Genomic DNA, 18,882 nt, shown 5'->3' with positions numbered 1-18,882 from the left:
AAAGGAATATATCATTCCCCCATCATTGTACCTCTTTATACTCAGTAATTTCAACCATCCCTCAAAATAGTCACAAATGCAAAGTTCATATCTATAGCAAACTCGACTCGTTTGTTGACTGCACGTGAGCTGGAATACATTCAGAAAACTGAGTATTTTTCAGGCAAACCTTGTTATTCAAGCTTTGAGTTAGTTAACTTTCCAAAACACAAAAAGGGAACCACTATACTAATCCAATTGACAATATTTTGGCAGACATGTATTTGTAGCCTTTAACCTCAACCATCAATGGCACAAACTGAGAATAATATGAAATTCAAAACATAGTTCAAGACAGAATTATTGCTAGTCTAATTTTTGTTTGTCCTTTGAGCTTCATTTCTCACTCCAAGAGCCCAACACTTGGCAAACACAATCCCACAGAGGAGACCCTCTGGTTCTATGATGCTATGCCATGAATAAACAAAACCCCGTGTAGCACGATAGACACCATAATCTTGTATTAATTAGCTTGGTCACATGTGGAATCATTTGCTTCAAGAGTGCTCAGCTGCAAGTGTTGATCTCCTCTTCCCCTCCAATGCCCCATTCATTTCCAGCTGATCAAAAATTGGAAACAATGAAGTCAAATAATCGCACATTGTATTGGTCACAAAGTCCAAGGATTCGATCTTGAAGCCATTTTTGTTGAATCTTCCGCATGCCCTAGAAACTAAGGTAGATATCTCCCGAGTGTAAAGGGCTTTTTCGAAAGCATGTTTACTAGCAATTCTAAATACTATTTAGAGCCATGCAAAATATGACTTTTTTCATGCAGCATGAATATAGAAAAAGATATTATAAAATTTGGTATGGCAGGACCTGCTTGGGGAATTCCAAAATGTAGGAGCTATTATGCACTGTAGAGCAACACATTAATTGAAATCATCTTAAGTTAGTGTCACAATAAACATCTTGTCATTGGGTAAAGAATGTTTACTTCCATATCTTTAAAATAAATCATCAGACCATTTAAAAAAATACTTAAGTTTCACCCCACAATACATTTTTATTAAAGATGTCAATTTCGAACAGAGAAATTTAGCTTGCAGTTTCGCCAAAATGAAATACCAGTTAAATATTTGCACAACTACAACACATTTGTGTGTTATTTTTAACTAAAAGCAGAATCACCCAGTATATTAAGTGGAATCCTTAAACCATTATTTTTAATAAAGTAACCTTCCAAATGCTAACAAAAATAAATTTTACCTGCTACTGGCGATGGATGGGAAAGCAATGGATTTAAGTTTCTTCTCATCTGCCAAGGTCAGGCAATTCTTCACAGTTTTTTCCAGTTGCTCTTCACATTTATCCACTCCCCACTGTGGGATGTTGCAGTGAATTACGAACTTTGCTGGCAGACCAGGGGCCAAACCCAAAACAGCTACAAGAGAGGATTAACTTGACAATTAACTTCTTAAAAATGATAATTATTGTACCTCTATGAAAGATTTTTTTAAAATTAGCATACAAACAATTCATAAGTGTGCAAATTGGAAGGCCAGTCACTAGATTCATATTTTGATTTTAATATGCACATTTCAAGGTCAATCATCATAATGAAGGTAGTAAATAACATGCTATATTTTTGTATGCCTGTTGCTTTATACCCAATACTACTTAGTGTTATAAAATTTCTACTTTTGCAATGTAGTCAAGTGCCACAATTATGATCTGCTATTAAAGTGAGACCTGCCAATGCTGACCTGGCAGTGTTCCGTCCCATGAGACGATAAGTTGTATCTTGGTGGTAAATGAGCATATTAGCCTCTGCTACATTTGCGGCAGCTGAAGACAGTGGGCTTGGAAGGTGCTGGATTAATTGGCCTTCATTTCCACTGGCCCAACTTCTCTACCAAATAAGTTTATTTCACTTCCTCATTTCTTTTGACATCCCTCTGAGGAGTCAGCCACCAGAGATCATGTCTGTCAGAACACTCCCAGTTGTTGATACCAATGTCCACTATCTTCATATCTCACTTGCAAGTCCTTATAGCAGAAGTATGGATATCCAGCAGGTTGTAATCCAGTGGCTGATTTATTGTTCAGGTGGTCTATGGCTAGGGGGCTGCCTATTATCCGGTGAAAATGACAAAGCCACCGTCGATGCTGTTGACTTAAGCTGATTGTATGTCAGGGACTGTGTATCAGCTCTCAGGAGGGCAAGGCAAGGACTGAACAGTTTTCCATTGGTTTTGATTTGTAAACAGACATCTTTTGTCAATGAATGGGAGATAGAAGAAAGCAGTGAAAAAAAAAAAGTACTTTCACCTTTGTACACCCTCCCTAATGCCAGTGTGTCTCAACCAAACGTCCCCACTGGTTGAACAAACAATGCAAACATCACATAAGTACTGGTAGCTTGCTTTTTAAAAAAATGCAGCAGTCCCTTCCACAATAATTAGATTTTAAAATAGACCGCCTCTCATTTCGGTCATCAAAAGTACATAAAAATGCACGCCATTTTATACAACTGTGTCAGCGTCAGATGTGGCAGGCTGTGACCATTGCAGTGCTGCGAGGATCAATCTGCGAGGAACAGCCCTAGCTGTTCACAACCTGTGGTCAACTGTAATACTTCCACGTTTTGCAAAAAAAGAGCAAAAACTGACTTGCTTTAATTGTATAAAACACTGCTGAGCACACAAATTTGGTTCCTTTGTCTAAGTAAGGATATACTTGCTGCAGGAGTACAGCAGAGGTTCAACTGACTGATTTGTGTGATGGAAGGACTGTCCCAAATTGAGAGAGAGAGGGAGAAGAGTGCACCTCTATTCTGAAGTTTAGAAGATAGGCAGGCAATGACTAGAAACTTACAAAACTCTTAAAGGGGATAAATGGGTCGATGCAGAAAAAAAGTATCCCCTGGCTGCAAGGTCTAGAATTAGGGGATAGAACCTTCAGAATAAAAAACAAATCATTTAGGGCTGAGAGGAGGAGGAAATTCTTCATTTAGAGGGGGTAAATCTTTGGAAGAGGCTTCAGACAGGTCCAGAATCCTGTGGAAGCTCAGTCACCAAGTATGTACAATACAGAAACTGATATTCTAATTGTGACTGTGTGGAGTTTGCACATTCTCCTCATGTCTGTGTGGGTTTCCTTCCACAATCCAAAGATGTGCAGGTTAAGTGAATTGGTCATGCTAAATTTCCCATAATGTTCAGGGAGGTGTAGGTTAGGTGCATTAGTCAGGGGTACATGTAGAGCAATAGGATTGGGGCGGGTTACTCTTCAGTGGGTCGGTGTGGATGCACTAGTTGGCCACCTTAATCTTTCAAGATTCTAAAGACTGTGGAACAGTTCTTATTGATTGAAGGTTTGCTGATCTAACCACGTTGTATTTAAAAAAAAGAGAAAAAGCAGGGCATTATAGTAGTAGGAAAAATGCTAGTCCACTATAAAGGTAATAGCAGAGCACTTGTAAAACAATGACAGGATTAGGCAGAGTCAGCAAGGATTTATGAAAAAGAAATCATCCTACCAAATTTACTGAAGTTTTGACAGGATGTAACAAGCAGGAGCCAGGGGATGTGGTTTACTTGGACTTTCTGAAGACTTTTGATAAGATCATACAAAAGGGATTAGCATATGTGCTTGGGGAAGAGCAGGGACATCGATGGAGAAGTGATAGGCTGGAATCAAGATGAGTAAGAATAAATAAGTTTCAAACCCACCAAGTTTGCAGATGACAAAGCTGGATGAGAGGATGAACTGTGAGGATGCAGAGATGCCTCAGTATGAGTCATACAAGTTGAGTGTGAGCAGATGAAGCAGAATGTGGATAAGTGTGATATAATCCACTTTGGTAGCAAAAGCAGGAAGGCACATTATAAATGAATGATGATAGATTGGGAAAGGGGAGATGCAACAAGATCTGTGTTACTGTACACCAGTCACCGAAAGTGAACAAGTAGGTTAGCAGACCTTCACCGCTACAGGATTCAAGTACAGGAACAGGGATGTCTTGCTGCAATTGTACAGGGCCTTGGTGTGACCACACCTAGAGTAATGTGTGCAGTTTTGGTCTCCTTGTCTGAGGAAGGATGCTCAATGTGGGGAATGCAATATAGCTATACCAGACTGATTCTTGGGCTGGTAGGACTGACATATAAAGAGAATCTAGATTATTCACCATAAAAGAGAGACCGGACTATATTCAATGGAACTTCGAAGAATTGGGAGGATCTCATAGAAACCTATAAAATTTTAGAAGGATTAAAAGGTAAATGCAAGAAGAACATACGAATGGAGACCCAGACCAGTAGTCACAGTCGAAGGATATGGGGTAGGCCAATTAGGACTGAGATGAGGAGAAATTTCTTCACCCAGAGAGTAGTAAGCCTGTCAAATTCTCTGCCACAGAAAGCAGCTGAGGCCAAAACATTGAATGTTTTTAAGGAGTTGGATATTTTTCTTTGGGCTAAAGGGATCTATGAATTTGGAGAGATTGCAGGAACAGGGAACTAAGTTGGATGATCAACCATGATCATACTGAAAGGTGGAGCCAACCTGAAGGATTAATAGTCTACTTGTGCTCCTTTTTTCTTTGTGGAAAGTGAAACAAAATTTGACATCGATTCCAATATGACTTCCTCAGCTTTAGAGTTTCTTCTGCACTTCCAGAAATCCAGCATTCGAAGTATTTTGTTACTCTGCGATTTCATATAAAAGCATCGAGACACTAACTGGTGGACTCCAACTCACATGTTCTCATGCTGGAGCGTACGCCAGTAGGAAACCTGACCAAAAGCTGATGTTCAGAAAAAAAAATGAATGTCCTGTGCAGTCTGCAGGTGCACCATACTCATCCCGTCTGACAAATGAATCAATAGTTGATGTCAGCTTTCTCAACACAAATGCACAACTGCATAACATGACATGCCCAACAAATTCAAATGTAATAGTCCTCACAGCCGCTTAGCAGTGATATGAACAGTTTGTCTCCACCACCTCCTAGCCAATTAGGGGAGTATACCTTAAATGTTCACATTCGCAAGGCACCTTGATCATAGACAAGAAACCACAGTGACTCACTGAGTAGTTTACAAATAATGGCTCAGCTAACAACATAATCACAGTAACTGTTTCAGTGTTTTGAATGCCCTTTACAAATTATCAAGTACTATTTACACTATGCACAGACCACTAGGTTTTTACCTGTCCCTGTGGAGACTGCACACAATTAATACACTACCATGTGATGACAAAATCTTGGAATGAACATGGCAAGAATGATTTCCTTGTGAAGGCATATATTTCATGTAGTGCCAGGCATACCTTTGTTTTCAGGGACTCCGCAACCTTCAGCTAAACATTGTTGGATCAGTAAACCCCCTGCAACAATGTTATGCTGCATGGATCCCTCTTCAACCTCCTGGATATGGCTGCCATTGTTACTTTGTAGTGCGCTCTCAGTCTAAGTCCTCGTCATCTTAAATTCTATGTTATTGCCTAGTGTTGAACTTTAGTTCTCTTGCATAAAAGATGTTGTATTTGCTGCATGGAAAGTATGCAGATATGTAAGTAGTTCTCTTTGTGGTTGCAAATCAGTCGGACAAGGAAAGGTAAGCTTCTCATTTAAAAACCAATAAGGTCTGTCATTGAAACAAGGGTGGAATCATTTACACAGTGAATCGGAGTGAAGTAAACTTTGTGGAGAAACCCACCATCATCTGTGCTTAAGAGGCTGCACTTGTGAGGAAGACAATGACCCTTACAAAAAGGACATAAATTTAGGCATAAATGCAGTAGAGAGCAACTGTCTAAGAGATCAGTATTAAAGCCCTGAAATAACTCTGCCATAACAAAATTAATTCCTGACGTAATTTTTGTGCAATACTCAGGGCCTGTCAAGATGACAGATCATAATTACTGAAGGTACAGAGATTCTTTATCACCTCTTTGGAAAGTCACAGTCTCTTCCTACACTGCTGCTCAGACATTTTCAGGTAGGGAAGCCTGCTGTGATAGAGCATGACCCCAACATACTCTCAGCTCTTTCAAAGTTCACCCTCCTGCTGTTGAAGGAACCTTCCCCACTTCTGTTGTGCTGTCTTGATGGCTAGTAGAGAGAGAGTTGGACCCATTGTCAATGCCAATCTTACATCCATGGGTTAGAATTCTTACAGGCCAGATGGCCCTGACATTGCAGACTTTTGCTCAACCTGAGCTGCCATCAAGGTCAGCCTTCCCTCTTCTACCTTCCCTTGACCAACAGTACATTTTCCTCTAACTTTCCTACAAACGTTACTAAAAAGCTATGGTTATTTGCAAACATTCCACGACTTTTGCACTGTTTCTAATGGCCTCTCATGCTGTGTATAACCCTTTTCTACTGTGGTTTAGGAGGACTTCTAAAACTTGTTCACCCTTTTGAAATACTGAAGTTTGTGTCAGTATATGGCACAATAGCACCTTTGTTGCAATCTGCAGTCAGCTTCCCAATATATCACTTTCCCATAATGCTGGAATAGCATCTGGAAACCCAAACCTGTGCTGCAGCTACCATTTCGTCCTCCTGACAAATTCAGAACCAAAATCCAGTCTGGAATCGAAGAGCTCCAGTGTACGAATTTAAACATCCTGAAAGTGGAGTCCAAAAACAGTCATTGCCAATACCAACCCACTGGGTCAACATTTGCACTGATCATTTACTAGATTATGACAAACCACAATGTGATTTACTCACATGTGACAGAAAACAGAACTACTTTGCAAGCAAATTAACCATCATATCCTAGTCACAAATGTTTGTTTTAGTTTTTTTGTAACTTAGTTTTTTTTTGGTTTACTACTTAAAGCAGAGCAAGCAGCTTCCTTTGTACATCCATGTACAAAATCAAGATACCAAAAAAAGAGATTAGGGAATTAAAAGACCATATCAAATTGTAATATGGATATTTGAAGGCAAATTTCCCACAATTCCATTCAAAGTCATTTCAGAACATGCAAAGACTTTTCAGATTGGGAAGAGTAGTGAGCCAGATGAATAAGTTGCAATTGGGGATCTATGAGCCTCAAATCTCAAGTGACACTATTAGCTTATATCAGTTCCCACTATTCAATGAACTAAGACTCCACTAACCTCTAACTAGATCTCTCTCTCTTGTATAAGGTAATGCTAACAAATTTTGAGAAGATTTGTAGCTCAGGTTGAGGTTCTGGATGTAGGTTTGATCACTGAGCTGGAAAACTCATTTTTCAGACATTTCATCACCATACGAGATAATATCTTCAGTGAGCCTCCAGATGAAGCACTGGTGGTGTAGCTGGCTTTCTATTTATATGGTTGAGTTGTCTTGGGTTGGTGATGTCATGTCCTGTTCTTTTTAAATTTACCAGATCTGAGAAAAAGAACAGGACATGACATCACCAACCCAAAGCAACCCAAACATATAAATAGAAAGTGGACCACACCGCCAGTTCTTCATCTCACTGAAGATGTTATCCAGTATGGTGACAAAATGTCTGAAAAACGAAGCTTCCAGTTCAATGAACAAAACTATAATGTTAATGCTAACATTAGTTAATTAGCATGGTAGCACAGGTGGTTAGGACTGCTACTTCTCAGTGCCAATACCCAGGTTTGATTTGAGTGTATGGTGCATGTCTGTGTGGGATTTGCATGTTTCCCCCTGTGTCTGTGTGACTTTCTGGCTGGTGCTCTGGTTTCCTCCCACAGTCCAAGGATGTGCAGGCCAGGTGGATTAGCCATGGTAAATGTGAAGTTATAGGGATATGGTGGGGTGGTGAACTGGGTGGGATGCTGTTTCGACGGTTGATACAGACTTGATGGGCTGGATAGCCCCTATCTGCTCTGTAGGGTTTCCAATTCTATACATGTATCCATAGCACAATAGGTAGTTGGTCAGCCAAGTCATAACCTATAGGTCTCTACTACTAAAATTGCTAAATCTTCAGAACAGAATTTATTGTTATTTTTATAGAACAAAACAGTGCAGTACAGGTCCTTTGGCTCTTGATGTTGTGCCAACCTATGGAACAAATCTGAAGCCATTCCATTTTCGTTCCATGTTTATGGAATGACCATTTAAATGCCCTTAAAGTTGGTAAGTCTACTACTGTTGCAGGGAGGGTGTTCCATGCCTCTGCTACTAGGTAAAGAAACTACCTCTGACATCTGTCCTATATCTATCACCCCTCAATTTAAAGCTATGTCCCCTTGTGCTAGCCAGCACCATCTGAGGAAAATGGTTTTCACTGTCCACCCTATTTGACCCTCTGATTATCTTATTTCTCAATTAAGTCAGCTCTCAACTTTTTTCTCTATTGAAAACAGTCTCAATTCACTCAAAAAGACCTTTCCTCCATACCAGGCAACATCCTAGTAAATTGCTTTGAACTCTTTCCAAAGCTTCCACATCCTTCCTATAATGCAGAGACCAGAACTACACGCAATACTCCAAGTGCGGCCACACCAAAGTTTTGTACAGCTGCAGCATGACCTCATGGTTCCGAAACTCAATCTCTCTACTAATAAAAGCTAACACACCATGCGACTTCTCAACAGCCCTATCAACCTGGGTGGCAACTTTCAGGGATCTATGTACATGGACACGGAGATCTCTCTGCTCATCTACACTGCCAAGAATCTTACCGTTAGCCCAGTACTCTGTATTCCGAAGTGAATCACCTCTCTCTTTTCCACATTAAACACCTTTTGCCACCTTTCAGCCCAGCTCTGCAGCTTAGCTATGTCCCTCTGTAACCTACAACATCTTTCAGCACTATCCACAACTGTAGTGACCTTAGTGCCATTCTTCCTGCCCTCATCCAGTTCATTTACAAAAATGACAAACAGCAGTGGACCCAAAACAGAGCCTTGTGGTACACCACTAGTAACTGAACTCCAGGATGAACATTTCTCATCAACCACCATCCTGTGTCTTCTTTCAGCTAGCCAATTTCGGATACAAACCACTAAATAAACCTCTGTATTTGTGCAATAGCCTACCATGGGAAACCTTATCAAATGCCTTACGGAAATCCACATACACCACATCAACCGCTTTACCCTCATCCACCCGTTTAGTCACCTTCTCAAAGAACTCAAAAGATTGGTGAGGCATGACCTATCCTTAACAAAACCGTGTTCACTACGTCTAATCAACTTTTAAATAAAATATTTAAACATTAATTATTGCTTGGTTCCCCGTACCGCCTTGGTATAAAATACCAAACATGTAAAATTCTCATTCAAGAATTACAGGTAAAACATGTTACTCAAAAAAACACCAATATCGCTTAATATTCATTAAGGTAAAATTTCAAGTTGTCTCATCTATTGAATATAATGTTAAGGTGATTATTGTTCAGAGACCACAAAATAAATACAGATCTTTCAATCTAAACAATTTAATTGACTTCAATATAGTTAACTACATAAAAATACAGCAAACCTAAAATGTATAGCACAGAAATTATTACTTGCCCCCAGTTACTTCCAAAGGTCCATTAGATTTCCGTAGCTCTTTCACAGCATCCAAAAACTCTTTTCCACCCATTTTCTCCAAAGCATTACCTGAAATTACAATTATTCTGTAAGTAGTAAAGTGAAATCAACTTCAAAAGGGACTAACTGTAACACAAGTTTCACTTCCACCGTATGAATTATAGCCTGAATTCTCAGGATTACCTCTACTGAAGACTCTCACAAGGAACTAATGAGTGAACAATATGAAAGAATATTTTTGTGCAATGCTACACAGGACAATTTAGTATCTTCTAATATGTATGACAGAAAATCTCTTCCAATGTCCCTCTAACAGTCAATACTTTTGCACTTTAAAGCTTAACATATTTTGGGTGCAAAAACTGCACTGAGTAAAGAAAGAAGAAAACATGTCGGACTTTTAGATGTCCATTTGGGAATGAAATGATTAATGAAGGTCAATCATATATTTCAAGTAATACATTTGTTTATTAAAATTAAGGAAGCTTGTACAGTAACTGTGCTCTGTACCTACATAAGAATAAGGGCTTCAATTCACAAATTTGAAGTAACATCTTGTTAAAAACAAAGTATGGAGTAACATCCAGCTCAACAATACACCAGGAAATTAGTTGACTGAACATTCAGGTTGCAATTCTGCTTGGAGATTCAGGTTTTGGGCTGAAGGGGGCAGCATGATACTCTCGACAGTAAATCAGGTGGCACACAGAAGACAGGGCTCAAGGTTAGTCACTCACAGAGTAGTAAGGCTTATGTTTATATTATCATTGGCAAATAACCAACTTACAAGGGCAGTCAATCAATAGATCAAAATATTAGTGAAATCTGCACCTCAAAAGATCAGCAGAAATAAAGTTAAGAATAGTCATGAAGTTTACTTTTCAGGTTTTATCTTGGTAGTTTAATTGGTAAATTGTAATAACTCTTTATTTATAAGATCCATAACTGCCCTTCGAACTGCTGCTCAAATATAAGCAAGGTGAGCAGACTACAGCAGCCCATTGCTACATGATCCTATTTTTCAAAATACTTTTGTGAACTGGGGATATTAATTATTTTAAATTAGAACTAAATTTGTCAAAAGGAATACACATGGAAAACTGTTTTAATTAGACAGTTTTAACTAGAAGTCAGAAATTAGCAGGAGACAGTTTAAAAAAAAGTCAGTGAATCTTTTAATACTTTTAACCTAAATTTTGTTTTCGATACTTCCAATCTATTTTAGGTCTGCTAAAGGAAGTTAACTCAAATATTTAACACTTTATAAAGTGGCTGATATTTCTCAACTAATTAACTGTTTTAAGACCCCAATGGGAAAAACATACCTACGTCCTCTTTCAGATCTATTTCAGCATTTGTAGGGTTAATGATGCATTCAACTTTAATTGAACCAATGTTGCTGATTTCACTCTGAGTCAAGGACAGCTGAAAACAAAGAAGAGATTGAATAAACCACTTGTATGACTAGTAGAGAAATTAACATTTCATGATTAATTTTGTTCAATTTAAATCTCTCAATGTATTCATTTAAGATTAATGACTAATCTAAGATTATAGTAGAAACTGTAACAAATGTGGATCTTAATGAATATCATGTGACTTCCTTTAAGCTGACATAACAAAGGAATGCACCATGGGATTTTAAACAGAATGAAGGGAACAAAATGCAACCTTTCGAGGCTGAATAAGATGAGTTAACATCCTCCACCGCATCTAATCTTTATTGGCCAACAGCAAAGGCAGAAGGGAAGTTAATGGGGAAAGAAACAACTGTGCACTGCATTGGCTTTGTTTTAATTTGTTCAATGAGGAACAATTAGATTTGATTACAAACATATAATCAATGAACAAGAGCAGGCTATTTCATCTTTCTAGCCTGCTCCACCATTCAAAAAAATATGATTGATCTGATTTTAAGCTCAACTCTACATTCCTGCATACCTTTGATCTTTCATCTCCTTCGTAATCAAGAATCTATTTGTCTCTACCTTAAAAATATTTAAAGATTCTGCATCCAGTGCCTTCTGAGGATGAGAATTCAAAAGAGGCTCAACCCTCAACTCAATTAATTTAATCCTAAGGTGCATTTAGCTTTAAATTTTCAGTACTCAAGATAATGCACATATTAATAACAAAGGAGAACCAATTTTCAGAAAACTGCTTAGAAAAATTAAAGGACATGGAAATGGAGGTAATGTACTGGCACATGATTGGCCAACATCCAAATGATAAGAAACGGTCATTCTCACATGGGCAGGCAGTGACTAGTGGGGTGCTGTATGGATCAATAACTGGGCTCCAGCTATTCACAATATATCAATGATTTAACCAAATGTGCAAATGATACAAAGTGGGAATATATTGAGGAAGATGTAAAACTGCTTTGAGGATTTGGACAGTCTTAGTGAATGGGCTAGATCATTATTTTCAATGTTAGCTCATCCACTTTGGTAGGAGAAACAGATGCGCAGAGTATTTCTTACATGGTAAGTAATTGGAAAACAGATCTACAAACAGACGTAGGTGCCCTTGTCAATAAGGATAACATGCAAGTGCAGAAAGCTATTAGGAATGTTAGCCTTTATTGTAAGAGGATTTGAGGACAGAAGTAGAAAAATTTTGCTTCAACCTTTTTCTAATCACTGTTCAGTATTATTACCCACCTCCAGAGCAGATGGGACTTGAACCCGGGCCTCCAGGTTCAGCAGTAGGGATGCTATCACTGTGCCATTATAGGACCCCAGAAAGTATTTTTCTAATCAAACATGTTATTACACATCTTTGGAACAGGCAGGACTCGATCCTGGGCCTCCTGGTACCACAGTGCCACAAAGGGGGTGAAGTCTTGCTTCAATTGTGTAGGAACTTGATTAGACACACCTGGAGTACTATTGCAGATTTGATCTTCTCATCTCAGGAAGGATAATCTTGTCATTGAGGGAGTGCAATGAAGTTGACTAAATGATTTGTTCTTAGATTGGTGACACTCTCTCATGAAGAAAGAATGGACAAACTGGACCTATATTCTCTAGGGTTTTCAAAGAATGAGGTCCTCACTGAAACTTACAAAATACTTAAATGGGAAAGACAGGGTAGATACAACTAAAATGTTTCCCCTGGTTGAGAAGTCCACAATCAGGGGACACAATTCAAAAATAAGTAGAATATCACTTTTGCTGGAGATGATGTTCAAATCCTCAAGCTGTGAATTGGGATCCATAAGCTAAAGATGACTTTTGGACTATGGTTAATTTGTGTTTAAAGGAATATAGACCAAATAAGCTTTTATTTATTCATGAGGTCAGGTATGGAAGTTAATTGCAGACTAGTTCCTGATCAAAAAAGATTCTGCAGACTCCATCACGAGGGAAGGGCATCATGTTTAAACAGATAAGTTAGCTACTAATGAGGTCAGTACCTGGAAAGTGGTTCCAGCAAGTATATATGCTCAGGAAGATGTTGAGTGGTAATTGAGACCTCATGGAGAAGGTGATGAATCTGTCAGAGAATGGCCAGAGTTTGAATAGGAGTTTGGACTGTATTTTCTGTGAAAAGAATCTGGCTGATGATGATACAGCACGAAGATTTGAAAGGTCTCTGTCTATTTACAGCTCTTGGAAGCTCGGAGAACAGAAAAACAAAGTTATAAGTTATTCTTTTAATTGGAGGGAAATTGTAAAGGATGATCCTGATCGACATCTTCAGAATCAATCGAGCAACCATCATCTATGCCTCATGAAAACCAGTTAGCTAATCTGGCTAGTTGTTTTATCTTAACTGTGCTTGTTTGTCTGCCTGTATTTTGTGAATGAGGCTTAAAAAAGTCTTTTGGATTTTAAACAGACCAATTAGATTACTTTGTTTAATTCTGCTCCACTAAAGTTATTGTATTAATAAATTGCTAAGACTTTTGTTTAAGCTACAAGCCAGCTCCAAGAATTGATTATTGAAAAGTGTAATTGGTTATTCAAATCATCTAGTTAGGAACCAATGAGGTAAAGCTTGAAGGTATTTGAAGGTTGTAATTTTACAGTGTTGTGAACACAAATGTTGATTTGGTTCAGCTGCCTGTCTCCACGTCCTAACAATAAGGAGAGATGTTTTTAGTAAGAGGGGTGTGAACTTGTGCAATTCTCTACCAAATAATAGGACTGTGAAAGCTCAGTTTTTAATTATGCATAATGCTAGAGATTCATGGATTTCTGACTACAATAATGTTATGCAGATCGAGTGGATAAAATGCACTGAAGTGTTCCTATAGCCATATTTTATTCAGTGACAGGACAGGCTCAGAGGGTGATTGGCCCACTGCTTTTCCGACCTAAAACATAGGAGGAAATCTCACTACTTTTCTTTTTTACACTCTATACAGACGAACTTCAATTATCCGAACAAGATGGGGGAGCACTTTCATTTGGTTAATTGATTTTCCTCTGGGGCCCAGTTTTCTGTGAAGTCTGCTCCTCTATTCAGGTGACTAGGCAGCAGCACATCACGCATGAGCTCGCAACCCCACATCCCCATCTGACACCTCCCCCCCCACCCCCAAACCGGGCAGCCCGACTGGGCACCAACAGTAAGACTGCTGCTGCCTTTGTGGGGTACATCTCCACATAGCAAACACACACACAATGTTTTACTGCAAATTTTTGACAGGTTACACCTTTGCCCTGTACAGGACAATGCTGGAGAGATTATCTTGGGGGTGGGGTGGGGGGTTAGGGAAAATCAAGATTCCTCTGAATACCTTTAGAAAATATTAGTACTTTTTGAACTATAACAAACTTTTCCACTAAATCTCTGGTCTTTTTAAAAAATAAGAAATTCATTCCAGACAGCCACAGATAAAAATCACAAAACAAATGGCTGCTAAAAGATAAAATGGTCAATGCAAAGTCTTTGATTTAATAGAAACTTGCCTAATTAAGCAAAAATTGAAAATGAGCTCAAATATCATTGGACCCCGACTGCATGCATCTCATTACCTTAAATGGGCAAAAGGTGGTATCACAAACTACCCTTACTTTAAAAAGTCAAAGTAGTAGTAATAATAAGAAACCATAACAGATGGGGCCCACAAATAACTAGCATTCCCTAAGAAAGTAAACAGGGGTGACATTGGAGAATGTCCATACCCTTAAAGCCAATTAGAGCTTGGCCCTACATCAATAAGCATGGCCTCACCCAGGACAAGTAAAAGACATAATGGATCATCATATTTGCTGTGGCTTGGAAAGAGATAATAAGCAGCAGATTTGTGAGACCAAGACACACAAAGTTGAAACTAAAGTTATCCTGCTGTCCAATTAGAAGCAGAAGAACCAGCGATCTGAAGAGAGGTAAAAGAGTGAGTGTTAACCAGAGCCCTTAGACAAAGTGCAATGCAAAAGCTGTTGTACACTTGTAAACTCACAGCCCTGCTTTGCTAAGCATAATTTAAGTAAAATTTCCCAAGTTATTGCACCAGACAGTCTCTATTGCCTAACTGGTTAAAGTCTTCGATTACCAAATAAATATTGGGATCTAAAATTTAAATTGTAACCCAGCACTAATAGTAAACCACATTAATAGCAATCATTAAAATCAAAACATTATCAAATTGGTTTAACTTAATCAGATTAATATATAGTATGTTAAGTCAACACATTAATAAGCAATCCTCATGCAAAGTGATGATATTACAAAAACAAATGTTGTACACTGAACAGATGCCTCTCCAGTGGGTTAATTTAAATTAATGTGACAAATCTTACCTTTTGCCCCAGGAAAAGGCTTTTTGTTGAAAGAATTGTGAATCCTTCACCAGGTACATCATCTGATGTGGAACTGGATGCCCCTTCCTTATTTTCTGCCCGTTTACCCTGATTTAAGAAAGAAGTGTTGGAAAAATTAAGTTTTTTTTTGTTGATTCAATAATACAAACCTCACCCCAACAACACCTTTGTTTCCTTACTTCACTTCCACTGTCTAGATTCTCACCCTCAGGAGATGCTTCCACCCGATTCTGCTCTACAACAAACATTCTCCCACATTTCAGGGGAACATTCTTGAGCTTTCCTTGATGGCTCTTCACCAGACACTGGGGTGAAATGCTGGAAAATGTGAGATGCTCACATGCCTCAAGCTCACTACCAAAGTTTGCAGCACTGCCTAGGGAATGCGATCAGGCCTTAGGATGCTGCTTCACTTGCAGTACAATGCTACTAGCGACAGACATCCTGGGCTCAAGACAGCATTGGTCAGGAGCTTCTACTTTCAAGTTCAAGTGAATCCCAATCTCTCTAGAATTTACTTGAGCATTTTAATATATTCAGGGTTAAGCTTCAGGCACTATACAGACTGGACATCCCAAATTAAGCTTGACCAGCACAATCAGTAAGCTTTGCACAGTCAAGAAGGAGATTCATCTGGAGTGAGACATTGAGTATATAGTTCAGGGACTTGAGGCAGCATAGGAATTTGGTGCACAGGAAAAGTATTTCTGGCTCATAGTTTGTAAGGTTTTTTAACAGGATAAATTGAAGCCCAGAACCAGGGAATCAACACTAAAGTGACATCACAGGAAAACAAGTTCACTGGTTGATAATAGATGCTAATTTGACTATTTATAAAACGTATCTCCTAGATTAGAGGTAAATATTTGTCCTACTTACAGATGAACTACAAGACCGATAGGATCAGGAATGTAACTTCAGGCACAGCAGATAAGGGACAACAACAAAAAAAGTAGTCAACTCAAGACTGAGGGTGTTGTACTTAAACACGCGCAGTATATTATCCAAGATTGTGTAGCACAGATTGAAATTAGCAGGTACAATGTTGTGGGCATCCCAGAGATGTAGCTCCAAGGGTATCATGGCTGGGAGCAAAATATCCAAGGCTATGCATCTTATTGAAAGGACAAGCAGATGGCCAGGATTGTCTTCTTAGTAAAAAAACATTTAATTTAAATGATAGCAAGAAGTGATATAGCACTGAAAACCACAGAATTTATGTGGACACAGTTGAGGAATTGCAAGTTAAAACCTTTGATGGGAGTTATGTACATGTCTCCTAGCAGTAGTCAAGATGTGGGGCAAAAAGTAAATCAAGCAATGGAAAAGGCATGAAAGAAAAGGCACTATTACAATAATTATGGGAGACTTCAAAATGCAGGTGGATTGAGAAAATCATATTTGTAGCAGATCCCAAGAAAAGGTATTCATGGAATATCTATGAATTTTTTTTTTAAGAGCAACTTATGGTAGAACCCATTTGGAAACAGACAATTCTGGATTTGGTGATGTGTAATGAGACTGACTTGACTAAAGAGCTTAAAGTGAAGGAATCCCTGGGGCAATTGACCTTTCAGCTCGAGGAGAAGATTGAATCTTATGTAACAGTATTAAAAGTAAGTTAAGGTAACTACAAAGACAGATAGGAGGTTGCTAGAGTTACTTGGAAGGGAAGACAGTGGAGTAAAAATGGCAGGAGAAATTTAAGCCAAAGGAAGATGAAACACAAAGGGAGGATGAGACAATCACAGCTGACAAAGGAATTCAGGGGCAGTACATTAGAAAAAGAAAATGCACATCATGTGGCGAAGTACAGTGGGAAGCCAGAGGATTGAGAAGCCTTTAAACACTAGCAGAGGACAACTAAAAAAAGGAATGGGGAGGGCGGATGAAGTAAGTGGCCATCACTGAGAAGGTCCTGAGGAAGCTGAAAGGTCTGAACATTGGATAAATCACCAGGATCAGATGGACTACATCGCAGAGTTCTGAAGGAGATAGCAGAGAAGATTGCATTGATAGTGATCTTTCAGGAACCTCTGGAGGTCAGGGTGTGCCCCAGAAGTCTGGAAAATGGCTAACGTAACACCTTTAACAAGGGAGGGAAGGCAGAAAATAGGAAATTACAAGCCAGTTAACCTGACCTTGGTTATTACTAACACTTAAGGTCCATTATTCAGGATAAGATTGCACAGTACTTAGAAGTGCATTGTGAAACAGGGTTGAATCAGCACAGTACAAGTATGGATAGAGGATTGGATGACTGGCAGAAGAGCAGAGAGGGAGGATACAAGGGGCTTTTTTCAGGATGGCAGCTGGCAGCTAGTGCAATTCTGCAGGGGTCAGTGTTGGGACCACAACTATTCACATTATTCTACAACGATCTGGATGAAGGAACTGCGAGCATTGTTGCTCCGTTTTCAGAGGATACAAACATAAGTGGAGGGTCAAATTGTGTTGTGACTGCAGAAGGACTTGGGCAGGCTAAGAAAGTGGGCAAAGAAATATCAGATTATAAATGTGGACAAGCAAGAGGTTATCCACCTTGGTGGAAAGGAGAGGGGCATGATCAAATGGCAGAGCAGATTCAATGGGTTGAATAGTCTAATTCTGTTCTATACATTATGCACCTCAGTCTCAAAATTGTTAGATTTGAATTACTTTACATTTACTAATATTCTGAGTATTTGTCATAAAAATAATGTGCCGCTTTTTTCAATGCAATTAAAAATTTTGTTTAATCTGTACAAGTGTGCATTTCAATAGGCATTTCTAATAACGGAGAGGTGATGACGTAGTGTTACTGGCACTAAACTAATATCAACCCAGATAATACTGAGGATCCAGATTCAAATGTCAAACAAATGGTGAAGTATGATTTTTCTTTTAATCTGGAATTGAAAGTCTTGATGGTGACCTTAATCACTATTAGATTTCTTAATCCTATTTTGTTCAGTTAGGAAAGAAAATCTGTTAGCCTTCCTGGTCTACATGTGACTCCAGACCCACAGCTATGTGCTTGACTCTCAATGCCGTCTGAAATGGCCTCATCAAAAAATCACTAAAATGTCTCAAATGAAAGAAACTGAACAGAGCACCCTTCAACCCATCAATCTAGGCTTCAGAAACTATAACAGCAAACCCAGCCCTGTCAATCCAGCAAAATCTTCCTTACCAACATCTGACAATGTGTGCCAGAATTAAGAGAACTGTTTTGGGGACTGATCAAGCATTAGGCTGATTGTGATGCTCTCAGAATCATATCTGACAAAGTCTCACTCCACTTTGACCATCCTTGATATGTCCTGTACCATCACTACAGCAGAGGCAAAGGCATAGTGGCATGCAGTTAAGATTAGTCGAGTGAATGCTCGAAACTGACTCTGGTCAAGCACTAGCAAGGAATCCTTTGCTGATTACAACGTTAAGACACAGGCATTCAATACTCCATGTTGAATATCATCTGGAAGCACCAAGAGTGACCAGAGTGCATAATGTACTTTGCTCTCTGGACTTTCTCACCAGAGTGGCCCAGCAGCACCGCTACTGCAAGAACTGCTTGAATCCTAAAGCACATAACTACTATGCAGGATTTTC

At 39.0% G+C, this 18,882-nt stretch overlaps 1 protein-coding gene across 4 annotated transcripts in view; it reads right to left on the bottom strand.

Moving 5' to 3' along the window:
- macroh2a2 (macroH2A.2 histone) overlaps nucleotides 1–18,882 on the bottom strand; it is a 42,538-nt gene that overhangs the window by 4,676 nt on the left and 18,980 nt on the right. For all 4 annotated transcript variants that reach the window (XM_043679187.2, XM_043679189.2, XM_087982457.1 and 1 more), the window contains 4 exons: nucleotides 15,268–15,375; nucleotides 10,840–10,939; nucleotides 9,494–9,583; nucleotides 1,252–1,426 (listed from right to left, as the gene is read on the bottom strand). In XM_043679187.2, the coding sequence (XP_043535122.1) occupies nucleotides 1,252–1,426; nucleotides 9,494–9,583; nucleotides 10,840–10,939; nucleotides 15,268–15,375 (473 nt within the window). The remainder of the gene's footprint in view (nucleotides 1–1,251; nucleotides 1,427–9,493; nucleotides 9,584–10,839; nucleotides 10,940–15,267; nucleotides 15,376–18,882) is intronic.

The sequence above is a fragment of the Chiloscyllium plagiosum genome, unplaced genomic scaffold (genome assembly GCF_037043375.1).
Source record: "Chiloscyllium plagiosum isolate Xiang-an unplaced genomic scaffold, Cpla_swu_hap1 HiC_scaffold_43, whole genome shotgun sequence".
NCBI classification, from domain to species: domain Eukaryota; kingdom Metazoa; phylum Chordata; class Chondrichthyes; order Orectolobiformes; family Hemiscylliidae; genus Chiloscyllium; species Chiloscyllium plagiosum.
This window is presented reverse-complemented; position numbering and strand designations above follow the sequence as displayed.